Consider the following 22,535-nt stretch of genomic DNA (forward strand, 5'->3'; position numbering starts at 1 on the left):
TCTTCCTCTACCAACTCCAACCACACGGTCACTATCAAGAGCACCTTGAAGGATATCACTGATTGGATCGACTGGTACGAAGAGATCAAGAACTACGCCCAACGCATCAAAGTTTGGGACTACGTCAACCCAACTTTTGTCGAAACCCCTGCCTTAGATGGAAAGGAAGCTATAACGCAACCTATCCATAAGTCTCCTACTATTCCTTCTCGTCCAACTGCAGACACGGATCTCAGCCTACAACAATGGATCTGGAAATCCTTTGACTACGAGAAAAGGGAGTACGATCTCCGTGAAGCTGAACTGAAGAACCTGGCCAACGCTATCACTGCTTCTGTCAGTGGTGGTATGACTCGATACATTAAGGACAAATATCTTGCCAAGGACATGTTGGAGGCGCTCCACCGTTACGCCGCCCCACAGTCAACTCAATTGGCTTTTTACCTTGAAGAAGAGTTTAACCGCCTAAAGAAGGGCAAGAAGAACCGCAACCAGTCCAATCTCGACTATACCAACGATTGGCTTAAGCTACAAGAGAAGATTGTGTCTGTCCGTGACCTTGTTGACCACCTTACTGACCGCCATATCTGCCGAGCTTTCATAGCCGCTGCGACTTCAATCGAGAGGGATTTCCAGGCACATGTCTTTAACCGCATCGCTGGAAACCCGCTTAGCACTACACTGGCTGATCTACCAACACTTATCGACTGGTTCCTCAACCTTGGAAACTTCCTTAGCAACCAAGACTCCTTACAGAAGTTCGCCAACGCAACCCTCGGAATTGCCGAACAACAACAGCCGCGACGAGGACAACGTGATACGAAGGCTCCGTCCAGTAACTGCTTCTGTGGAATGAAACACTGGCTCAAGGAATGTCCTTACGTCAATTCCTCTAGGCGATCCAAGGATCATTGCGAAGACCCTGCTATCGTCGAACGGTTCAAGAAGCTCCCTCAAAAATCGCTTGAGAGGATCTATAAGCAGCTCCAGGACGACAAGGTTACGGCACCGGCATGGCTTCCTTCTAATCCAAGTGCACAGCTCGTCGTTCCTCCGGCACCGCAGATTCCAAAGGAGGCGAACACTATCAATATCGCGTCAATTGATCGCCAGCCTTATGCCACCAATCGATTTATCTTTGACACTGGTGCAAACGTTCATGTCTGTCATGATATCCACCGCTTCCATGACTTTAACCCCAATGATACTGGAGCCATTCGTTTCGGTTTGGTCCTCCACCAGTATCACGGTACTGGGTCAGTCAACGTTATCTATAAGGATACTTATGGTAACAACCGGACTATGGAGCTACAGGGGGTCATCTACCTCCCCGGCTACCATATCAACATCGCGGGCGGACTGCTCTTCGATCAGATCGATATTTATCACTTTGGCAAGGATCACTCCTTACGCCATAGAAATGGTGATCACTATATTGCGAGACTCTTTAAGGAGAATCACCTGCTCTTTCTCGAAGCTCCAGACAGTATCGTTCCACAGCCTGCTGTCTATACTGCCAACGCAGCGTCGTCCTACGACATCTCTATGACCACAGCTCCGCTAGAGCAATGGCATCGACGCCTTGGTCACGCTCGTCTAGACGCTATACGCCACATGCCTGACGCTGTACAAGGTATCAGAGTTCTCTCACGCTCCTCACTTGATAAAGACGACTCTCTGTGCGACACCTGTAACCTCGCACACGTTCCCAAGCAGAACTCGCGCGTGCCACAACCACGTGGTAACGCTCCCTTTGAGAAGGTCTGCCTTGACCTGGTCTTCATGGAAAACGCCTTCAACGATGATAGGTATATCCTCCACTTCTATGAACCGTACTTGAGGTTTCACAAGGCCTTCCCTATCCGCAATAAGAAACAACAGACACAAATGGCCTGCATCAAGGAATTCATCTGCTGGGTATACAACTGGGGATATCGCATCCTTACGCTCCAGCTCGACAACGAGACAGCCCTTAGCGATGAGTTTTCCAAGTTCTGCCGCGACGCTGGAATCGAGGTCATACACTCCGCTCCAGGTACACACGACCAGAACGGTTTCGCAGAACGTTCTGGGGGGGTGCTGGTAACTATGTCTCGCAAAATCTGCATCGAGTCTAAACTTCCGAAGTCTCTCTGGCCTGAATTTGTCGCCCATGCCGAGTATCTGCTCAATCGGACTCCCTTCAAGCACCCTACTCTTGAAAAGTTCATTACCCCTTTTGAGATCATTGCGAAGAGGAAGCCAAACCTCTCCCACCTACGGATCATTGGATCTAAGGCTTTCGTACGCAAAGAGAACGCAAAGAAGGATAAGATGGAAGAACGCGCCAACATAGATTTTCTGACTGGCTACTCTGCCTCAAACATCTATCGTATCTGGGTTCCTTCGCTAAACCGCATCCTCGATAGCCGAGACGTCAGGATCGATGAGTCTATTCAGTACGATCCAGTTCTCCACGCTACCCAGTCTCCTCCTTTAGACCAGGATATCCAACGGCTTGAGGTTATAGTTCCTCGCTTCAATATGGAACTTCCTCCTATTCCAGATGATGATTCCCTTGACCCTTCTCGAAAACGCAATCCATGCTTTCTCCGTCGCAGTCGCCAAAGCTACTCTAGTTTCTGACATGCCTCGTGAACCCCAACACTGGTCTGATATGAAACGCCACTTCTACAGCGCCGAATGGTTCCAGGCAGCCAAGATTGAGATTGCAAAGCTTATCGAGATGGGAACACTTGCCGAGGTTGATATTCCTACAGGCCAACAGGTTCTTCCTGTCCGCTGGGTCTTCAAATATAAGCAGGATCAGAACGGATTCTTCACTAAGTTCAAAGCTCGCCTCTGTATTCGCGGAGACCTTCAATTCATCCAGAATCGAGACGATCTTTACGCTGCCGCTGGCGCGTACTCCACCTTCCGCGTCCTAATGGCTCTTATGGCTCTTATGGCCGCCTTTGACCTTGAATGCGTTACCGCTGATGTTACCAATGCATTCGCCAATGCGATTCAAGACAGCGAGGTCTACATCCGTTGCCCCGAAGGCTTTGGTCATAAACGACGAAATTGGCATAGAATTCAGGAATTCATGATCATTTGCCAAGTCACGCTAGTAGCGCCACAGTGCACAGACCAGGAAAAAACTTTTGAAAGGCGCCTCCGTAGTTCGAGAGCGATTTCAAACGAGAGTTTGTTTATCTGGGGCTTTCTCTGGAGCTTGTCTACAATCAGGCGCTCACTACTCTCCACCACTTCCGATATTACTGGTTTTGTACTATCCTGTCTGCTCCTTACCTAATTTTCTTTGCATACTGTGCCAGTACTCGTCTATCTACAGCACTATACTTAGCATTCTTCCAGGTAGAACGTCATCTGCTGCCTGTAACGTTTGCCCCTGAACTGATGATATACCAGAACGGCATGGTCATGTCTCGTCGCGGAAGTGCCTCCATCTAGCAAGCAGAGCGCGGGCCAAATTGGAAACACAACGCAGTACTTCATTTGCACTCTCATTTTTTTCTTTTTCTCGCCCCTTCTTAAAAAGGATTTATGCACGTCGTGGCACGGGGTTATGTGATTGGCTGCTGACTGGGCTGGGCGGATTTATGTCGTGGTAGCAGGGGGCTATGTGATTGGCTGCGGAATGTCTAATTGCCAAATATGGGCTGAATCATGGTACTACCTCTTACCAACTCCGATGGAACCCCTGAGGATAAAACCCTCCACTATACCGCTGTTAGTATGTGAAGTGAGAGATCAGAGATTCAAACACATCTAATTGGGAGCTCTGATTTGACGCAACAGGCATTCGGAGCCACCACAGGGATTAACAAGGGTTCCATCGGATGTGGTAAGAGGCAGTAGGTTCACATTACTCGCCAGACGTTGGGGGCGGAGCATGGTGTTCAAGCCATGTGTACTTGGTGATGAAGGTACCTATAAAGCGATCCGAGCAGCATCTACACTGATCTATTGCACAGTCACTCTTCCCCGTTGACCACTGTCAACTGCCATTCTTCTCCCGTTGGCTAGTGCCAGCTGCCATTCGTTTGACTAGTCATTCATTCAAAACGTTTACGCACTATGCGTTTTACCTGGGCCACCGCCGGCCTGGCATTGAACGCCGCAGTCCACGCCAGTCCCCTCCGGCTGGCCGAGCTGCCTACGACGACATGCAAGTTTGACGCCAGGAAGCCCGAGACTTGGAAGGACAGCGGTGCCGCCATCTACGTAGATGAGTGGCTGAATGACAACGGATCTAGTGCGACTGTTTCTTCCCCCGTACATCGCAGAAGGCTAACAAAGACACAGACAAGTGGCTCTATAAGATGGATATGGAGCAAACCGGGGGCTCTTCTGCCGTCGAGTGCTCCGGTACCAGCGGACAGGCGTGCCCTGTTCCCGAGGGATCCGATTGTCCCAACTATAATCCAACCGAATGTTAGTGTCCACGAGCCGAAAACGTGGCAGTGCTTGGAACGCAGGTTGACTTCTATCCAGTCTTCTACGTCCGGACGATTGCTTCTCGTGTCAATGAAGCCTTCCGATACGCTAGAGACAAACTCCTCAGCAATACCCTTGCGACAACTCTCAGTATCTCAACCATTGTTGAAGACTTCAAGCTGCCCGAGCCAGACCCAGCTGAGCTGACCAAGCTCCTCAGAAGTCTGGGCGCAGGTACGTACCGTTCACTTTGCCAGCTGGGTGTGAATTGACTTGACTTAGCATCTTCCATGAGTGACAAGATCATCAAACAGGCCAAGGTCCTTGGCCCGGTCGCCGATTTTTTGGGCTTCTTGGGTGGCATCATTCAGATCGCAGCTATTCATTCCCCGGCCCCAGAGGTTAGAGATTATGCCAAGTTCCAGACCGAAATGGAGTCATATCTATCGAAAATCTTCACCTCAACAGAGAAGCTGTTGCACGAGACCATTGTGGCTATCTTTGGTGAAGGTGCTGGTGACGAGGAGAATGACCCGCAGAAGATTAAGGACGTTCTAAAATTCATGTCGTCCAAGGGTCGCACTGACATCGATTATAACTCCAAACAACCCGTGGCTGAGCTACTGAAAGGAGGCGCCATGATGGTCCCAGTCCAGCAATCTGAGATCGGCAAGTCGATCGATGAAGCAATCGAAATTCTGGTCAGTATTGCGGTCTCATTGCGTAATCAGCAACAGAAGGAGCTAACAAAACGCAGCAACACGGTATCATTGGTAGATACCTCACCAGTCTGCGTGTCTACGTCGAATACTTTGAGCCGTACCACAAGACCGAGGACAAGGACATTCCCAAATGTGGTAGCAAGGGTGCCTACGATATCGATGGCAAGTGCTACATCCTCAGACGCATTGAGTCTGGCAAGAAGGGCAACGACCGACGACCGAAATTTGAAGACAAGTACCTCGATGCCATGGAGAAGTACGGTATTGACATCCAAAAGTTCGTGGCGAACGTTGTCCAGTGCAACAACGGTGAGTTGGAGGAGGACCACGTCGAGTTCGATGGGGACTATCCCAAGTGCTTCTTTGGCATGCCTGTTGCCATTTACGCTGATGTGAGTAGCCTAAACACCTGGCAATGTTCGTTCCGAGTACCAATACAGGCCTTTCACTGACCTGAGCCTCCTACTTCTAGAACTACCGGGACTGGGACCGCCCATCCTCGATCACCGACAAAACCTGCCACGCACAGTATCGCAACTTCAAGGACCTGCCGGACTGGCTGACAGGCAATGCCGAATCTACGTGCAACCGCGTCTCCACCCCCGAGGTCGTTGACTGCACAATCCACGCCCCAGCGGCCGGTGACCCCTGGACCGAGGCGGCTCTCGACCGCCGCCGGGTGCACATCAAGACCGAGGGCATTGACGCGGCCGAGTTCAAGGAATACTACTACGACGGCCGCCAATGCGTGGGCATCTCCAACAGACAGTACTATCCAGAGAAGGACGGTTCCGGCTATATTCTCGACGGCAATGCGGCCAAGGGGATCCCAGGCTGGCGCACGTGGCACAACTGCATGGTCGACCGGCTCCAGAATTGGGCCGACAAGCGTGGCTGTAAGCTTGATTCGGCCTATACCGAATTGGCCTGATCGAGCGTATTGATAAGATGCATCATCGGGTTATGTACCTATGTGCCGACCGACTGAGGGGCGGGTGTTCCATTCAGCGAGACGAGACGAGCTACTGACGATAGACAACAGCATTGGTATCAGAGAGGGTATTCTGAGTTTCGACTACGATTGGTGTACGATTTTCTATTGCATTGTATGTTTAGTACTTACTTCTTTTCGCCCTTGCGAGGGAGGGAGGCTTCCGGTGGTGGCGCCCGGTTACCTTATGTGACCGGGCGGGTAGCTTGTAGCTTATAGGCAGCCGCCTCAGATAGACGTATGAATTATCCTTCACTACACGCATAATTCTATTAGGTCGCTCAACCTTAGGGCTGGACACGAATAAGGAATTTGGCTATTCGTATTCGACTTTTCCTCTTGAACGATTATTCGTATTCGACTAAGTTTTGAGACGTTTTATTCGTATTATTCGCGAATATTCGTAAATAATGCCAAGACTTATTCGGCAAAAGCCGAGCCAATGAATGAATGCCCAGCAGTCGCGACTTTTGTTTACCCGAACACGATCTGGAGGATTTGAGCTCTAAGAGATACAAAGCATATCAATAGCGTCGAATTGATCACTCCTGACGATTCAGCAAGCCAAGTGACCCCAGCTCAAAGCTCTCTGTCGACCATCTCTCCGATGCGAGATACATGGAAATAGCTTCAGAGATAGACGAATAATTACGAATAATTACGAATAATGCGAATATTATTCGTACGAATATTAGTAAGCGGAAATTCTAAATTTTATTCGTATTCGTGTCCAGCCCTACATTCGATAGACCACGACGGCCAGAGGTCGGCAATGGACGACACCATTCAAAGATGAAGATGGTAGGAAAGAATTCGCGAGGGCAAAGTGGGTGCATCCTGATCATGGGGATCACTTTCAATACACCGTGTTGTATACAGGCTGTGCAGTTAGTCAGCCCGAGTCCGTGTAAGTTTGAGTTGGAAAAAACCGAAAAATACCACACTTCGATTTGCGGCGCCAAGGGATAGTTCACTTTGTGCCGACGATTCGCCGATTGGTGCGACCGCCGAACCCGAAAGTCATGCCGGGTCGATGAGGTTTACAGATATACGAGAGTCACGGCAAGATTATTAATGCAGTTTGTAGCCTTGGACTCCTAGAGCTCATGCCTTAGCCTGCGACAGAACCCTTTCCCCCTGCAATTGCTTGTACCTGATGATCGCGGCATCCATATCTCTTGTCAAACTCTCACATTCATAGTCAATAACGCGTCCAATCGTACTCGAGCCTAACACAAGACCTTCATTGGAGTATAACATAAATGCAGCCTAGATGTCGTCCTTTGTTCCTCGCCCCATACACGACCTTTAGCTCTATGTCATTACAAGAAATGGCCGCCGGCAAAACGGCACGATTACATGTCTTTCGAACATGCCATTCTCTTTGTAGGTATCAATTGCCATGAAGACCCAACTCCTCTCGAGCCCCCGCCTTTTATACCCCGGATATGCATGTCGATTGCGGGGAAACGATAGTGTGGGGTCTGCTCTGGAGTGCGTGAACCTGGTTGAACTGGAATATCAACCTCTCCCTAGGGCCGAACCGCATTGCATTGCGGAGAGCCCCCTCAGTCTTCACAAGCTTCATAGCTAAGACTGCCAGCAACTAACGGTTCTTGGCCATGATTGTCGTTCTCTTTACGATGTACGACGAGAATGATTGGCAAAAATGGTCATTCTACGGTTTGTGTGCCAATCGGCTTTGGTTATTATACTCATTCACTGTTCAATGTCTTTGCCGTCGGTACTCTTCGGGAAAAGAGGGGAATATTTGCTTTCTGAATCTGATATTAAATAGAACATGGCAGGTATTATTTCCCGGTGTCATTGAGTCTTCGTTATCCTGTCATTCAATTCTGGTCCCAGGAACTCTAGAAGCGAGGATCTTGCTATCAAGATGAAGCCCAATACCATTCATCAGGAGGAAGAGACGGTGGGATACACTGTAAGCGTCCCAACAAGCCGCAAGTCAAGGAGTCACTAACAGGCCGAAAGGGAAAAGAGGCGATTGGCGCCCAGAAAGGGGGAGTCGACAATGGTGTAGATGTGGCAGCCATGCTGGGCGACAAAGGGTCTGAAGAAGAGGTCGAGATCAGTGAGGCTGAGAAACAGGCAACTCGAAGGGTCATACGAAAAATCGATATGAGGCTACTACCCGTCCTGGCTGTCATCTATGCTTTTGCATTGATCGACCGTATCAACCTGCCAACTGTACGGGAGGAGGTATCCCACTGACTACTCCTAGCTAACATGAACAGGCTCGCATTGCTGGTATGGACGAGGATCTCGAACTTTCCGAGGGTGATCGCTATTCCATTGTCACCATGATGGTATATTTCCGCAAACCTGATACTTGGGGTCATAGCTAACGGTTGGAAAGTTCTTCATCCCCTATGTCATCTTCCAGTTTCCAGCGAATATCATCATCCGCAAACTGGGCGCGGCTTCATGGCTTTCGTCGCTTGTGATCGCATGGGGAGCTGTGACTATCGCTATGGGCTTCACTCATCGATGGACTGAACTGCTCGGATGCCGTGTTATTATGGGAGTGCTCGAGGTGAGCAACAAGATGGCCCATTCTCCGTGAAAATTATGCACTTACCATTCTAAGGCTGGATACTACCCCGGCTGCGTATACCTCCTTTCCTGCTGGTATGTCCGGTACGAGATTCAGAAGCGCTTCAGTGCTTTCTACCTCCTTGCGCTTCTGGCCACGGGGTTTTCAAGCATTCTAGCGTATGGCCTCATGCAAATGAAGGGACTTGCTGGCTTGAATGGGTGGCGTTGGATCTTCATCATTGTACGCAGTCAGTCCTCCATTGAGGGAGGACGAGATACTGATGCTTTGAACAGGAGGGTATCATCACTGCGCTGCTTGGCTTCCTGGGCCTCGCCGCAATTATTGATTTCCCCGACAAGGCTACTAAACCTGGCCTTATCATCAAGAAACCTTTCCTCACGATTGAAGAGGCACGCCTCGTTGTTAACCGCATCAATCGCGACCGTGGCGATGCGGTCGTTGACAAGTTAACAAAACAGGTGGTACTCGGACATTTGAAAGACTGGAAGCTTTGGGAGTTTGCTTGGCTGTACTTCCTCAATGTTTGTTTCTCTTACCTATTGCACCCTACATCTACTAACTAGAAATAGAACGTCGTGACCTACTCCTTTGGTTATTTTCTCCCGATCATCCTGAAAAACGGCATGGGTTACTCGACCGCCATGAGCCAGATCCTCGCCTTCCCTCCTTGCGTGGTGGCCACGATCTGGATGTTCACGACGGCATACCTAGCCGACAAATACCGGAAGCGCGGCATTGTCATTATTTTCAACGCTGTCATGGCAATTCTTGGGGTCAGCATGATGGCGTTTCTTGACCGACCTCGAGACCGCTACGCTGGCATCTTTCTGGGCATCTCCGCAGCCAACTCCAACGTCCCATCGCTTCTAACCTACATGCATAATAACATCGTCGGCCAGACCAAGCGAGCTATTGGCTCTGCTTTGCTCATCGGTGGGGGAGCCGTAGGGGGCATTGCTGCATCGAATATTTTCCGTCAGCAGGACGCCCCTGAATACACGTATGTCAACCCTGTCCCGTTCCTTCAGATTAGACTAATGTTATTACAGCCCAGCAATGATCGTGGTTATCGTCACACAAGCTGTGACAGTCGTTCATGTTCTAAAGAACTTCTGGGTCTACTCTAGGTCAAATGCGAAAGCTGAACGTGGGGAGATCTTAATTGAAGGGCAAGAGGGATTCCGCTATACTTTGTAGATGTATATTAAAATCCTGTTGAGTAGAAACCATTAAATTAAATAGTAGTATTAAATTGATGTCATAAGGATGCTGAGCTAATGCCTCAACCTAGCTTGAGACCATAGTGAAACCTTTCCCAATGACAGTTTTCAAGCCGCTCACTGCCATACCGATGATTAATTGTACTTAAGCCTCCATTTTAGGGGAGGGACTATACGGCAGACTTCTTCACAAACCTGGAGATTCGTGGGTCGAGGAGCACCCGAGGTTCGAACCTGGGTACTGCTTCAGATATTGTTCTGAATATTAACAGCGACCGCTATTGCTTCCATTACGGCCACATCACAACGAATTATACACGGTGGAAGAAATTCGGTTATTGGGTTGTATATAGTGAAATATAATGTGGGTGAATTGCTAGGTGAATACACTAATCAGCCGGCTCCCTTATCTTACATGTGAGAGAGGCCTCCAGATCCAGCCCATATCAGGTCCACTGCTGACGGTGGGAGGTTCAAATGCCTACGCGCCTCAAAAGACGGCTGTTGACACAGAGTCTTTGATAATTCGGCATAGATAATGGACCACTCATATCCCTCCTTGTCAGATACTATTTACAGGCAAGCCTCTCCTCCCCCGAACCGACAGTGACCCACAGGATATCACTCAACACCATCCTTCCTTCTTACAACAACCCTTCCATTCCCAAATCCACTCCTTCACAAACTTCGCCTCATACTCCTGCGACCACCTCACATCCTTCGACGGCACTCCCGGCCCCGTCTCATTCTTAAACACCCCATTCTCATCCCAATGATGCACTCCCCCAGGAATCTTCCACCACGGCCGCTCCAACGTATTCTCCCTCCACGGCGCCCCGTCCGCCCCCGGCGTCACCGGCCTCCACGGATCCGCCTCCCCATCCACGAATGCCAGCCGCTCCGCCGCGATCTCGTACCCGCCATACTTATTGATTGCGTCGACGTCCGGCGGGCCGGTGATTCCGAACGCCTCACGGCAGACGATCGTGAGGTACTCTAGATCCAGGGTGCGGGAGACGAGCGGGGGAATGTGCTCAGGGACGCCGGAGCCGGTTTGGATGTACCCCCATTGCGTGCAGTACTGATACGGCCAGGCGCGCCAATCGTCGTCGAGCGAGTCTTGCGCGTAGTACGTGCTATTGTACGTCCCGAAGCACTGTTCCTGCGTGCGTTCGCTGCTCGCGCAGGGCGCGAGGGTGGAGATTTGGGTATAGCCGATCAAGTTCAGGAGCGGGGTCACGATCTTGGGAGAGACGTCGGCGGAGGACGCCAATTTCGCGACGGCGGGTTTCAGGCTGGCGGTGTCGGGGTACAGGATCGAGTCGGCGGTGACGTTCCCGCAGTATTCCGCGAACGACCCATCATTGATCGCCGGATCCCAATTCCGCCCTTGCCATCCCCAGACACCGTATGCGAGCACCGTGGCGAAGTCCCCGGAATGTTCGATGCCGCTCATGCCGAAAATCTTCTTTAGCTCTTGCTTGGCCGGCTCGTCGGAGCCGAGGAGGACGTGGTCGATCACTTTGACGAAGTCCACCGCATTGGCGATGCAGTCTTTCGGGCCGTACTTTCGGATCGGCTCGTGGTATTCCCAGTAGTCGTATATCGCTGCGGTGACGCCGCTGGAAGCGATAGCACCCCAGAAGGTATCCGGGTACAGCACTCGAAGAATCGCGACAAATCCTCCGGCATATGACCCACCATACGCGATCCACGGCTTGTACGGCGGGTTCACCTTCTCCTCAATGCCAGGGAACTGCACATGCTCCGCGAAGTACGCCGTATCCGCTAGCGCCTGCTCGGTGGTCAAGAACCGCAGGTTCTCGGTCGACAGGTCCGGCACGGGGAAGCTTTCTCCATAATACCGGTGCTCGAGGATGACGCCGATGCCGCCGGTCACTTTGCTCAATTGGGCGACGATGCCTTTCTGGAGGTAGGGCAGGCGGCCGGTGCCGGAGGTCTCGCCGGCGGAGAGCACAATGACGGGACCGCCGGGCTTGTAGTAGGTGGTGTCGAACCAGTAGCGGAGGGGGAAGGTCTCGCTTGAATGGGGCTCGTAGAGGGAGCTATTGTGGAAGTGGTCCACTGGGACGGAGAGAGTGTGCGCGGGATATAGATCGGATGGATCTGGGGCGTCTCGTTTATGGAGGCGTAGGGAAGACTACACAGGTGTTAGACCACGGTGTTTGTGTTCTTCCTTGAACCTTTGAAGTCTATATTGAAATTGGCTCCACCACCTACATCTTTCTGAAGCCATGGTAGCGATCTTCGTGGCCCAAGTTGAGCTACCGTACCAGCTACTTGCAACCCAACCGCAACTATCTCGGTGAGACGCATTCTGAACTTAGAGATGGTTCGCGACAACCGAAATCCCAAAGCTCTTCTATCCAAATGATGCACACCCAGAAGTCTTCCACCCGAGATCTACCCTGGTATTAATACTGATGATTACACCCTGCAGCCTATCGGGCACGTTGAATGGATGTAACGCATTACAGAAGGTCATTACTCCAGGAAACGCCAGTACAAGCATTCTTATCACCACTACTATGTAGCCATCATAAGAAGTTGGCAATCGGAGCCATTCCCGCATGGTGCTAGGATAAGCTGGGAAGGCTATGGGAATTGGGAGGGTTCATTGCCGATCAACTTATCAAAGGGGCAGGACGTGAGGATTGGGACAAGGGGCGTGAACCGAAATCTGGCGGGGATTCGGGGAAATCTTGAGGAGCCCTGTTATTAGGAGACGCTACGTTTGTGAGCCTTTGCTATAATTAGTGGAACGGAGGATATGAGAAATGAAGCGAGATTGCAGATGTGAGGGATGGGAAACGAAGATGTCCACTAGAAGGGTTGCTGGTTGGGCACCGGAGGTGGCACGGGGGATGGGACTTAGAGGAACAGGTCCATGTACCGACTCCTCAGTCACAACTCACACCGCACCTTCTTTCTGGGAAAAAGATTACGAGGTCTAATATTGCAGCTGTAGATGATATTAAACAAAGCCGACCAAACGAAATCGCATTTCCGTGATCCATGAATTCGGCAAGCAAATGCATCATAGGATGATAGGAGGATGGAGCGATGAGCGATCGATGCTGAGAGGTCTAGAATCGGCCAACAGTAAGCTTCGCTTCGGAACACTACAGGTATGCACCCTTTGGCCTTCGTTGCCGTTAAGTGTCCAAATAAGATTAATTAAGTATAGGTAATAAATCGTGCTTGTTTGCCACGATGGACGGCGGCTAAGAGGCACAACTGGTTATCACGAAAGTAGGACATGGAATGTGTGGCGAATATCTTCACCTTGCCATACTCATGATATACGAATAATCGGATACCAAGCTAGGTGCTCACAGGGAGAAGCATATCTTCGGAAGCGGTATGGAGGAAAGCCAAAATATGGTGGACCTCCGATTTGTCTATGATATGCGTATTCGTATCCATTCCTCGAATCCAACCGCCAAATGCCATTTGACGCTGTTCCTTTCTTCCCTCCGCACACCCCCTCGCAACATCGCCACACCCCGGTCCCTCGCGACCCCAGGCGATGCCGCGACCGTGCCTCCCCCTCGAAGCGAGCCGCCTCACGTGCAACCATGCGGGCTATTCCCTCCGTTCATCAAGTCATGTCATGAGAAAACGAATCGCCTCCCATCCCTCTGGCGCGCGTCTAGATGTTATCAATATCCAGATCCTTGTCGTCCGCGCCCGACTCGTCATCGTCGTCGAACTCGAACCCGATGCCTTCGCCACCCTCGTCGCCGTACGTGTCCGTCTCGTTGATCTTCGCCTCCTCGGGTAACTCGCCGCGCAGTTTCAGCTTGCGCGCCTCATCGACCGAGTACTTGTGGATCACGTCCGCCTTCTCGTCTTGGTATTCGCGCAGCGAGAGGAGGATGATGTCGCCCTGGTTGATCCAGACCTTCTTGCGCAGCTTGCCGCGGATATGGCCTTTTCGCGGGACGTTGACGTCGTTGCCCTTGTCGTCTTTCTCGAAGCAGGTGGCGTCGAGGCGACCGTTGCCGGACATCTTGACTACCTGAGCGTAGACTGGAGGGGGAAGAGTTAGTGAAATGCCCGTTACAGAAGCAGAACAGGAGACGGCAGTCGGGGATGGAGGATGAGGGACATGTTCGTACCTTGACCGAACTCGGCGTAGATCAACTCGCGCTTCTCATTGTCGTTCTCGTTCTTGCCCCTTCGTCTGTTTTTACCTCCCTACAGCCCGCGATGTTAGCATTGCCGCCGAAGAGAAATGACCCCGCCTTTGGCGAAGTCGGGCAATGTAGGAACGGGGTTTCTTACCTTTCCCTTATTCTTAGGCATAGTGACTCGCGGTTCTTCTCAGTAGGATTTGTATTTCAGGGAAGATTGGTCGGGTCAGAAGGGTTGGGTCGGCGAAGTGTGTTCTTTGTTCGCTTGTGAAGGTGTTAAGGTTGAGTGTGTGTCATGAATGCAGGATGTTGTCGTGGTTTTGGCGGGGGGCGACAAATCACTGCAGAGCAGAGCAGATGCTTTTATGGGGCCACGCCTCCCACCAAAGAGATCGTCACGTGACCATATAGGTTCATCCTGCACTGGACGACTGGACTGGTTAATTTCTCCCGTTCGACCGTTAAGTCTGTTTGCCTCAGTTCGCCTCAATAAAGCCAATGTACGGCTAATCCTGCGTGGGCATACCGCTCACCGTAGCACGATGACCTACTACCGTGCGACTTTCCACCCGCAGTGAAGCGGAGGTACCTGGACAAGACCTCGTCTCTTGAAGGCGTAGCGATGGCAGGAACGCACCTCCAGGTAGCTTCCCTCCGAATCCCCCAAGCTACCCCATCATATCCCTAATGCTCCATAGCTCCGCACCCTCGCCTACACCTTCACCCCCAAACCGACGCTCACCTTGTTCGCCCAGAACACGCTCAGCCGTTCCCATAACCCCCTCTGGTTTGTCTACCGCCACCGCTACGACGACATCATCCGGGCGCAGAAGGAGAGGCGGCCTGCGCCGCGGTTCATTTGGCAGGTTCACGCGAGGGCGGACGCGCCGTTGTTTAAGCGGAAGCTCGTGCGGAGCTATTGCATTAGGAAGTTGAAGAAGGGGTTTCGGAAGGCGTTGGATGAGGCGGGGATTGATGATGATGGGAGGGAGGTTGTGAAGGGTGATGGTGGTGGTGGTGGCAGTGGTGGGGAGGATTTGGTGGGCTGGCATCCAGCGGCGGCTCCTATGGACAAGGGAGGCGAGATCGGGATGGGAAGGAAGCGAATTTGGGGGCTTTGTACGATGTGGGTGAATCGGACGACGTTTGATTGCAAGCAGGAGGAGGTAGATAAGGAGTGTCAGACATTGTTGCAGAAGATCATTAAGGATTTGGGAGGACAGCGGAGGCCGCAGAATGTGCTGGAGCCGACGATGCGTGGACCAGAGAAGCGGCAGGCAGGGCCGAAGCCTAATACGGTGCAGCAGTCGCAGAGAGTGTGGCCACAGAATGAACGGCCGCAGAGACGGAAGGTCAAATCAAGATGATATTTGAGAAGTCTGGATTCTTTCATCGAGGTATACGTCCCGTGAATTTATTTGTCCCGTGCAAGCTCCATACAGGCGCCGACCCCGTTGCTTGGGCATTCCCGTTATACACTATTGAGGCGGAGGCTCTAAACGACCACCGTCGCTTCCAGTAACGCCTCGTGATTCCGTTCGTCCGTCTTTTCCCCTTTCCCTTCCCCGAATCCCATACATAACTCCGCGCAATGCTCGCTCAAATAAGACACCATCACCCCCTCCCCGGTTTCAAACAACGTCCTTTCCCTGCCACCTCCTTCCTCAGGTACCCCAACCTCTCGAAGTCCTCATCGAAATCAAAATCCCCACTCCAGAACCCACACCCGATGTTACTCGTCTCCCCCCTCTCCATCGTCTGCTCCAGCCCCGCGAAATCCACCGGCGGGATCCCCATCGGATCCGGATTCTGCTGCGAAATGATGCTCTCCCCTTCCATGTGATGGAATAGCTCCGGATTGACCGTCACGCACCGCAGCCCGTCTGCCGCGCCCGCCCGGCACGCGTGCAGCATCGCGACGTCGAACGCCTCGTGCGTGGCCTTCGGCGGCGCCACCCGCGCGTGGATCTTGATCGCCGCCGCCCGCGTGACCGCGTAGCCGAACGTGCAGAGCGGCCAGACGGATTGGTGGACCATGCGGATGTGCTCGGTGATGTGCAGCTCGTTGAAGAGCTGAGCGGTGAAGGGATGCAGGTCGCTACGGGGGATGAGGGTGGCGTCGGCGTAGAAGGTGTGGTTAGTGGTAGCGAGTTCGGAGGGGGAGATGGTGCGGTCAACGCCGTACTGCTCGACTGCGTCGAAGTAGTCGCCGCAATGGCCGATATAGAGAAGGTCCCAGGCGGAGGTGTCGCCGTAATAAGACGAGGCGGCGCGGGGTCGGCGCGGAGAGAGACGCGGGTTGGGGGCGAAGCGGTCGCTGTACGAGCGGATGGCGGCGGCGGCGCGAGGGATTTGCATGGTCCGGAGACGAATGTCCCAGTCGACATCATCCTCAAGAATCAAGGCCGTCTCGTGCCCGGAGTCGATAAACCTAGGTGGTAATCAACGACGTCATTCGGAGATACAGTCGCGGGTTGACTCACTCTTGCAGCACAGAATCATGCGCGAGCCATGCCCTGATTGAGCCGGTGGTGGTCGTGATGTTACCGAAACCATCTTCGTAGAATTTTCGCTCATCATGGTCGGTCCAAATCGGCTGGGTTGGGATGGTGAGATCGATCCCCGTGACATTCGCCGCCTGGACGAGGCCAAATCTTCGTGGAGAGTTAAGGCCCGAGACGACATAGACCGCACCGAAACCTAATGTCGAGTTGGCAGGACCGAGAGAGCTGAAGCTGGAGATAAGGCCGTGATAGGAGGAATTTAGGGTATCTCGGAAAACGCAATAGTATATCAAAATGAAGGCAGCAACCACGAGGAAATGACGCTTCCACTGAGCCAGCATCTTTCTCGTGGTGTAACGAGCATCCTTCATTGACTTTTGACGACAGAGGGTGTTTGATGTTAGTTAGAAAAGCGACCGAACTGAAAAATCAAAGACTGGGAATGAGTAGGATACAGGACCAGGACCATAGCAGAGCTTGTGGAACGGGTGGTAATATTAAATGGCAGCAGAGTGAATTGCAGGAAGGTTCCCTTTCTCGTCCCTCACGTTCCTGCAGGCTCCCGGCCGTTTCTGTTTCAACTTTCAACGGGCACCGCTCCAGTCCCTCGTCACTGACGTAAATTTAAAGAAGCTTGAGTGACGAAAAGTGGAATGCGATCAACGCTCCCTAACTTAATGTAAACGCTGCTGGGAACCCGGCAATCGTCACCATGGATGATTGAATGTGGGCTTGTCCGCTTTCGACTCTGTGGCCCCCGATGAGCGTATCGGAGGAAACAGCTGAACTGGCGTCCAGTCTTTGGACACATGAGATCACGGCATGATGTTCCCGTCGCGTACCTACCGATCCTTAAAAAGGGTGGGATGCTATCGAATTTACGATGCGCGTTACCATCGGATGCCTTCCGTGTGTATCACGAGAGCAAACGACATCTTGCTAGACCGATAGTCCGATACCTCCATCACGATGATATCGAGGGGGTAATGTCAAGACGTATCGTGAGAATGGGGGATGCCAACTATCTCAAACGGAGAATTTACTGGGTCGCCACGAATCGAGCGCAATGCACGTCTATCGCAATGATCGGATGCTAATCCCTTTCCCGGCTAGGGGTGGCGTTTCGGCGATCTTAGCCGCTTGGAGCGTCCCCTGTCTATCCCTCCACTAAACCAGATACACACTCCATGTTGGCTTTGTTCCAACAACATCAACGTCATCATCAACATCCGGCATGCTAAATGCTTCGATAATACTTTCGTACTCGTCTGGTACGATGTCGAAGATTTCCGAACGTTCCTTGTGGTTTCTTGTTCCATATGGCTTTCTCGAAAGCTCACAACGACTTCGGAGAGCGACTTGAGTTTGTTCTCGCTTAATAATGGTATTATCGCCGGTATCACAATCTCCTACTGTCGAGTTTGCGAGGACCTAGCCGGAATATGCAGATGAGCGGACAAATCGTATCTATCGGCCATCCTATTCTTATCGTCGATAAGCCTGGCCAAAATCCATCCATAAACCGAGACTAAGGCCTCCTTGGGGTGATCCAATCTTGCATCGACCCATGACCATGATTGTTAAACTTTTGCTTCGGCTGTCGATGTGAAAAGCTTCTCAACCGAACTTCAGTGCTTTCCTTGCTCTTTTCATCGAATTTCATTTCTCTCCATCTCCAGCTCTCGGCAGTAAGGAAGAACCAGGATCAGTTGGAGTTCGTAACCGTGTCCTTATAAGAACTGCTTGCATCCTAAACTCAGCGTTTCATTTTCCTGAAGCGAGAATGCAAAGTTATCGTTCCTTCCTATTCATTGTTACTTGACAGTATGCATGATGCTTGTTGAAAATGTCATTCATAATCTTTATACATCTTCACATGAGCCATTTCTGATACAGATAAAGACCATGATATTGCAACTTTGGTCTTTCTTTTTGGTTTCATTGAATAACTGCCTGAGACAGGTTCTTATGGCTCTCAGAAAAATCAGTGCCTTCAGTTGCTTGTGATGGTTCCTGCTTTAACATCTGCAAAGCCATATCTGTATTCATATCACATGAATACATGAATAGACACCCCGCCTCAGCCTAACACACAAGACTCGATCAGATGCCACGCAACGCCGAGGAGAAGATGACTCCTTAAGTGGTTATACAGGTTTTGGAGACACAGAGTTCATTGAATCGTATTATTCTGCGCACTATCCCGCAGAACGGTCTTCATGAAACTGTAAGAAGTGATGAACGCCTGTGGGAATGAATGAACAGGCAACCGCAACCGCAACCCTCGTTGTCCCAGCGAAACCTTCCAGGTATAAATGGATATCTATTGACCGATAATCGTATGACTGGTCCTTATATAAACAACAGCTGGTAAACGGTATCATCGTCACATTGCCATTCACTCGCTGAGTCGTCACTTTCTCCATTCATCATCGAGTATCTCCAGATCTCGCATCTCCTATTTTATCTTATTGCTGCAGTAAACTTGGACTAGGCCTTTCATGTTGAGGCAGCATAGTTCGTTGTTACATTCTATCCCCAAGCTTACCTACGTCGTGTCTGTTGGAAGCTCCAATCTCCACATCGGATCATGGTCAGTCTAATTGAACGCCACGTTCGCCTGGTATCTACCGAGTGGACATGTCGGAACAGGACCAGGAGGGTTACTCACTCATATCGAATTTAGGATTCCAACAAAGCCAACCAAAATCCTCGTAGTCCCTCGAAGCCCGAAGATGACTTCTACGGATCGTTCAGCAACCTGACACTCAAGATCGATGACAAGAAGACAGTTATCAAGAAAGAGCCAGGCGATGAGAACGAACACCCATCTTTCACAACCGACGCCGAGAAGCCCAGCACCAAAGGCCGCTTCCGCCCCTGCAAGGGCCCTTCTTCCGCCCAGGACCCGATCTCCGATACCGAAAAGGAGCAGCGACTCGAGGACCTCTCCCAGGAAGAACTCCGGCGCGTCTGTTCCCGCAGCCCCCTCTGGGGCAAGGTGCAAGGAAGGCTTAATAAGAGGGATGACGTCAAAGGCTATCAGACGCACGGTGATAGCTGGAGAAGGACGTGGGAGAGGCATTGCGTCGAACGTCCGTTCAGAAAGTTCGCCCAGAACAATGGCATCCACTTCGTGGATGTGGAGGGTTATCAAGCTTGCAAACTTTGGTGGGAGCGAGATTGGGATAGCAGGCATCCTGCTAGAGAGTCTGGTTGATGGGCGATGAACGAGCCATCCAGGAGTAGTTCATAGGGGAGGATATGGAGGGAGTTTGCCGGCTCATCGTTTGTCGTCTTCGCAGATGGTGTTTCGCGAACCCAGCGCGTGTCGAGCCTACTTTGCCTTGGTTTTTCTTTCGTTCCTAGGGAAGCAGCACAGACGCGTCGATATGAATTAACAGTAGAATCTTCGCTCTAACTCATTTTCTGATTTTCAATGCAGTGAACTTTATCGTTTCCTTGTATCAGATCCATCCAGGAAAATTCATCGGGCCTGTAGCAGACTCACCTCACACCCTTCATGTTGCAGTCCTTAAACATTACGTCAACATTCCTGACCTCGACTGTCAGTTCTGATTATCCGGTTATTCTTTTTGTCGGCCAGAATCGATCAAATCTGACGTGGCAATGATTCCGAAGGATCTCAATTTGGGATTGAAATCCATAGTGTTGGCGCCAACGCCAACAACATAGCCCCCCTCGGCTCAAACATGAATACGGCAACATATCAGGGTTGATATATCGGCATCTGTGCCCTCCGCAAGTCAAGACTGGAATATCATAACCCGATTCTCGTTCTCCAATCTGTGGTGAGAGGTCACTGGCTTTCTCACGTAACATCTATCCCTTCAGTGAAATGACTGTTCACTGAATATCTCGACTTCCTATCACGTCGATGACTGATTACTGCTCCCAGCGTTCACTGCAGCCGGAAACTTGAAAGAGGAAGATAAATCGTAATAAGGTGAACCAAGTGTTATCTCGACCGTAAAACACAATGCGTTCCACACGTTTAGCGGTGACATGCCCTCTAATTTTAGCATTTCATGCGACACTTGTGGCCTCGAGCTTCTTGACCGTCACGTCTCGATATCAATACAAGGAAACAACGGCGCAGCAACAGATAATATCATCTCGCCAGACGATCAAAGTCCGACGTGGTACTTGCCGCCTCGCCAATCTCTGCTTCGACCTCGATCCATGACTTATACAATATCACCTACATAATCTTCTACTACGCGCCCGACACAGTCCCAGAGCAGAACATTTCCAGCTCCACTGCGTCTCCCACCTCCACAGGACCTCCCAATGCGACTAGTTGGTACCAGCCGATTATCTGGACAGCTCCAACGAAATGCTCGACACCATTCACCGTATCGACAAGGGCGCAAATCACCGTGCCACAAGCGGTATGGGACCAGCTCACTCCCACTTTGACTACAGTAACGACGCGAACGCTCAGCACATACCTGCATTTATACGTCAACCTGGACTTGAGTCCCGGGGCGATTCCCATGGCGACGCCGACCGACGGATATACCTACTCCTTCATCCAGAGCTGCAGGAACCCCGCGACAGCAGTCAATTCCTTTGAGTGGTTGGGGCCGGGAGAGGAGTACGCGTAGAAGCCACCTGGGAACAGCATCTGTCCTCGCCTGATGTCCTGCGACCACTACTGGGCGATGGTCATCGCACTAGCAACCATCCTCCCCATCGTTTTCGTCCTCGGCTTCTTCGAATCGTTCTTCTGGTTCCGCCGCATGGTGCTGGGCCAGAGCGCCCTGCGGATCGGGACCGTCTGCTGGATCCTCATCACGGTGTGGATATTGGGCTTCACTCGGATATTGGTTTCGAGATCGCCGGACAATCAGCAGGCGCTGAAGCAGCAGTGGGAGCAGATGCCGTTCGCAAGGAAGTGGAGGCTGTGGCGGAAGTGGGCGTTTCGACACACTTATCCGGACCAGTTGTTGGGCCCGGAGCCGGTGCGCGGGAGAGAGGAGGGAAGCGATCGGGATCGTGTCGCGCTTGGAAGCGAGGAAGGAAAGTGGATGGGAAAACGGGTGTGTTGGATGCCGAGAACAGCCAGGGCGGAGAACTCTCTTCTATCCCTCCTCCGCCGTACACGGGCCCACGGGGAATCCGGCTGCTTAACTGGTGTGAGTGGTAATGTCAGAACGAAAGGATTACTATGTAATGTTGTAATCTCAGTCTGGAGGTAGCGGAAGCATCTAATGTAATGAATAGCGTATAGTTAGTTACAGACAAATTAATCATACTGAAATGATATACTTGCCCTTAACATACGCTTGAGACTATGTTCATTAGCTACGAGCAGGGAGATATACTGGTAGCACTCAACATTGTTGTATCGAGTCTCGCATTCCCAATCGTCCCTCAACCCATCAATGTAACAGGATAGTAAGTTCCCGATGCGAATAACTCCTTTTAGCTGGTTGCTTTGCCCGACACACTGCTCGTCTCAGCCTTCCCTCAAGTCTTAACATTCATACTCCAGCATACTCACCTCCAACATGCAAGTAGCCAAGTAGACAATTCTATTGGGCGACACAATAAAATGGCCAGCCTAGTTCCACGGGTTATGAATAGCATATAAATCTGAGACAATATTACCAATCCCGCGCCCCAGACCATGTTGCTGGGTTGCATCAATAGACATTGGACTAGTCTAGCCCCAACAAGTGAGACAACCTGCGGGACGCGGAGTGATACCATCTGGCGCCTGCTTCGGCGAGAAATCACGATAATCTAAGACTGGTGCATCGACAATGCATTTCTCGATGAAGCTACCCATGAATTCGTGGAGCATCTCCCGTCCCGCCGATTGCATGTCAGCCGTATTCCTTGCTTCGTCCATGTTCGAGACCGAGAATCGCATGACACTCATACGATCCACGAT

The 22,535-nt window shown here is 51.3% G+C and overlaps 8 protein-coding genes across 8 annotated transcripts; 5 read left to right on the forward strand and 3 right to left on the reverse strand.

Moving 5' to 3' along the window:
- Positions 1 to 4,080: 4,080 nt before the first annotated feature.
- On the forward strand, positions 4,081 to 6,093 carry P152DRAFT_476957 (uncharacterized protein; the record flags this gene model as incomplete). The annotated part of the gene is made up of 6 exons (XM_033681551.1): positions 4,081 to 4,258; positions 4,309 to 4,437; positions 4,498 to 4,674; positions 4,723 to 5,141; positions 5,198 to 5,554; positions 5,635 to 6,093. The coding sequence occupies 6 exons, from the start codon at positions 4,081 to 4,083 to the stop codon at positions 6,091 to 6,093; spliced, it is 1,719 nt and encodes a 572-aa protein (XP_033530490.1).
- Positions 6,094 to 8,208: 2,115 nt separating this feature from the next.
- Positions 8,209 to 9,931, forward strand: P152DRAFT_404578 (MFS general substrate transporter; the record flags this gene model as incomplete). The annotated part of the gene is made up of 7 exons (XM_033676769.1): positions 8,209 to 8,364; positions 8,412 to 8,483; positions 8,534 to 8,710; positions 8,765 to 8,953; positions 9,007 to 9,255; positions 9,304 to 9,734; positions 9,784 to 9,931. The coding sequence occupies 7 exons, from the start codon at positions 8,209 to 8,211 to the stop codon at positions 9,929 to 9,931; spliced, it is 1,422 nt and encodes a 473-aa protein (XP_033530491.1).
- Positions 9,932 to 10,579: 648 nt separating this feature from the next.
- Positions 10,580 to 12,291, reverse strand: P152DRAFT_452514 (uncharacterized protein; the record flags this gene model as incomplete). Its single annotated transcript, XM_033678299.1, has 2 exons — positions 10,580 to 12,115; positions 12,196 to 12,291. 2 exons carry the CDS (start codon positions 12,289 to 12,291, stop codon positions 10,580 to 10,582), a joined length of 1,632 nt encoding a protein of 543 aa, XP_033530492.1.
- A 1,318-nt stretch (positions 12,292 to 13,609) lies between these two features.
- P152DRAFT_206288 (nucleic acid-binding protein) lies at positions 13,610 to 14,531 on the reverse strand. Its single transcript, XM_033674372.1, has 3 exons — positions 14,263 to 14,531; positions 14,097 to 14,175; positions 13,610 to 14,007 (listed from the first exon to the last, which is right to left on the reverse strand). The coding sequence occupies exons 1-3, from the start codon at positions 14,281 to 14,283 to the stop codon at positions 13,628 to 13,630; spliced, it is 480 nt and encodes a 159-aa protein (XP_033530493.1). The 5' UTR covers positions 14,284 to 14,531; the 3' UTR covers positions 13,610 to 13,627.
- On the forward strand, positions 14,381 to 15,602 carry P152DRAFT_206346 (uncharacterized protein). The gene is made up of 2 exons (XM_033674373.1): positions 14,381 to 14,754; positions 14,810 to 15,602. Exons 1-2 carry the CDS (start codon positions 14,734 to 14,736, stop codon positions 15,476 to 15,478), a joined length of 690 nt encoding a protein of 229 aa, XP_033530494.1. The 5' UTR covers positions 14,381 to 14,733; the 3' UTR covers positions 15,479 to 15,602.
- Positions 15,603 to 15,725: 123 nt separating this feature from the next.
- P152DRAFT_404563 (uncharacterized protein) lies at positions 15,726 to 16,956 on the reverse strand (the record flags this gene model as incomplete). Its single annotated transcript, XM_033676767.1, has 2 exons — positions 15,726 to 16,542; positions 16,595 to 16,956. The coding sequence occupies 2 exons, from the start codon at positions 16,954 to 16,956 to the stop codon at positions 15,726 to 15,728; spliced, it is 1,179 nt and encodes a 392-aa protein (XP_033530495.1).
- Positions 16,957 to 19,205: 2,249 nt separating this feature from the next.
- P152DRAFT_476963 (uncharacterized protein) lies at positions 19,206 to 19,835 on the forward strand (the record flags this gene model as incomplete). The annotated part of the gene is made up of 2 exons (XM_033681552.1): positions 19,206 to 19,238; positions 19,302 to 19,835. 2 exons carry the CDS (start codon positions 19,206 to 19,208, stop codon positions 19,833 to 19,835), a joined length of 567 nt encoding a protein of 188 aa, XP_033530496.1.
- Positions 19,836 to 20,615: 780 nt separating this feature from the next.
- P152DRAFT_452519 (uncharacterized protein) lies at positions 20,616 to 22,119 on the forward strand (the record flags this gene model as incomplete). The annotated part of the gene is made up of 5 exons (XM_033678300.1): positions 20,616 to 20,778; positions 20,870 to 21,027; positions 21,261 to 21,772; positions 21,944 to 22,036; positions 22,068 to 22,119. 5 exons carry the CDS (start codon positions 20,616 to 20,618, stop codon positions 22,117 to 22,119), a joined length of 978 nt encoding a protein of 325 aa, XP_033530497.1.
- Between the last annotated feature and the right edge of the window lie 416 nt (positions 22,120 to 22,535).

Source organism: Eremomyces bilateralis, assembly GCF_010015585.1.
Source record: "Eremomyces bilateralis CBS 781.70 unplaced genomic scaffold P152scaffold_30, whole genome shotgun sequence".
NCBI lineage: Eukaryota > Fungi > Ascomycota > Dothideomycetes > Eremomycetales > Eremomycetaceae > Eremomyces > Eremomyces bilateralis.

Excerpts from the sequence above, each read along its gene's own strand:
- P152DRAFT_206288 (XM_033674372.1), bottom strand. The coding sequence starts at position 14,283 with ATGCCTAAGAATAAGGGAAAG. Across the intron at positions 14,176-14,262 it reads TGCCTAAGAATAAGGGAAAG|GGAGGTAAAAACAGACGAAG; the intron begins GTAAGAAACCCC and ends CGCGGGCTGTAG. Across the intron at positions 14,008-14,096 it reads CTACGCCGAGTTCGGTCAAG|TCTACGCTCAGGTAGTCAAG; the intron begins GTACGAACATGT and ends TTCCCCCTCCAG.
- P152DRAFT_206346 (XM_033674373.1), top strand. The coding sequence starts at position 14,734 with ATGGCAGGAACGCACCTCCAG. Across the intron at positions 14,755-14,809 it reads TGGCAGGAACGCACCTCCAG|CTCCGCACCCTCGCCTACAC; the intron begins GTAGCTTCCCTC and ends AATGCTCCATAG.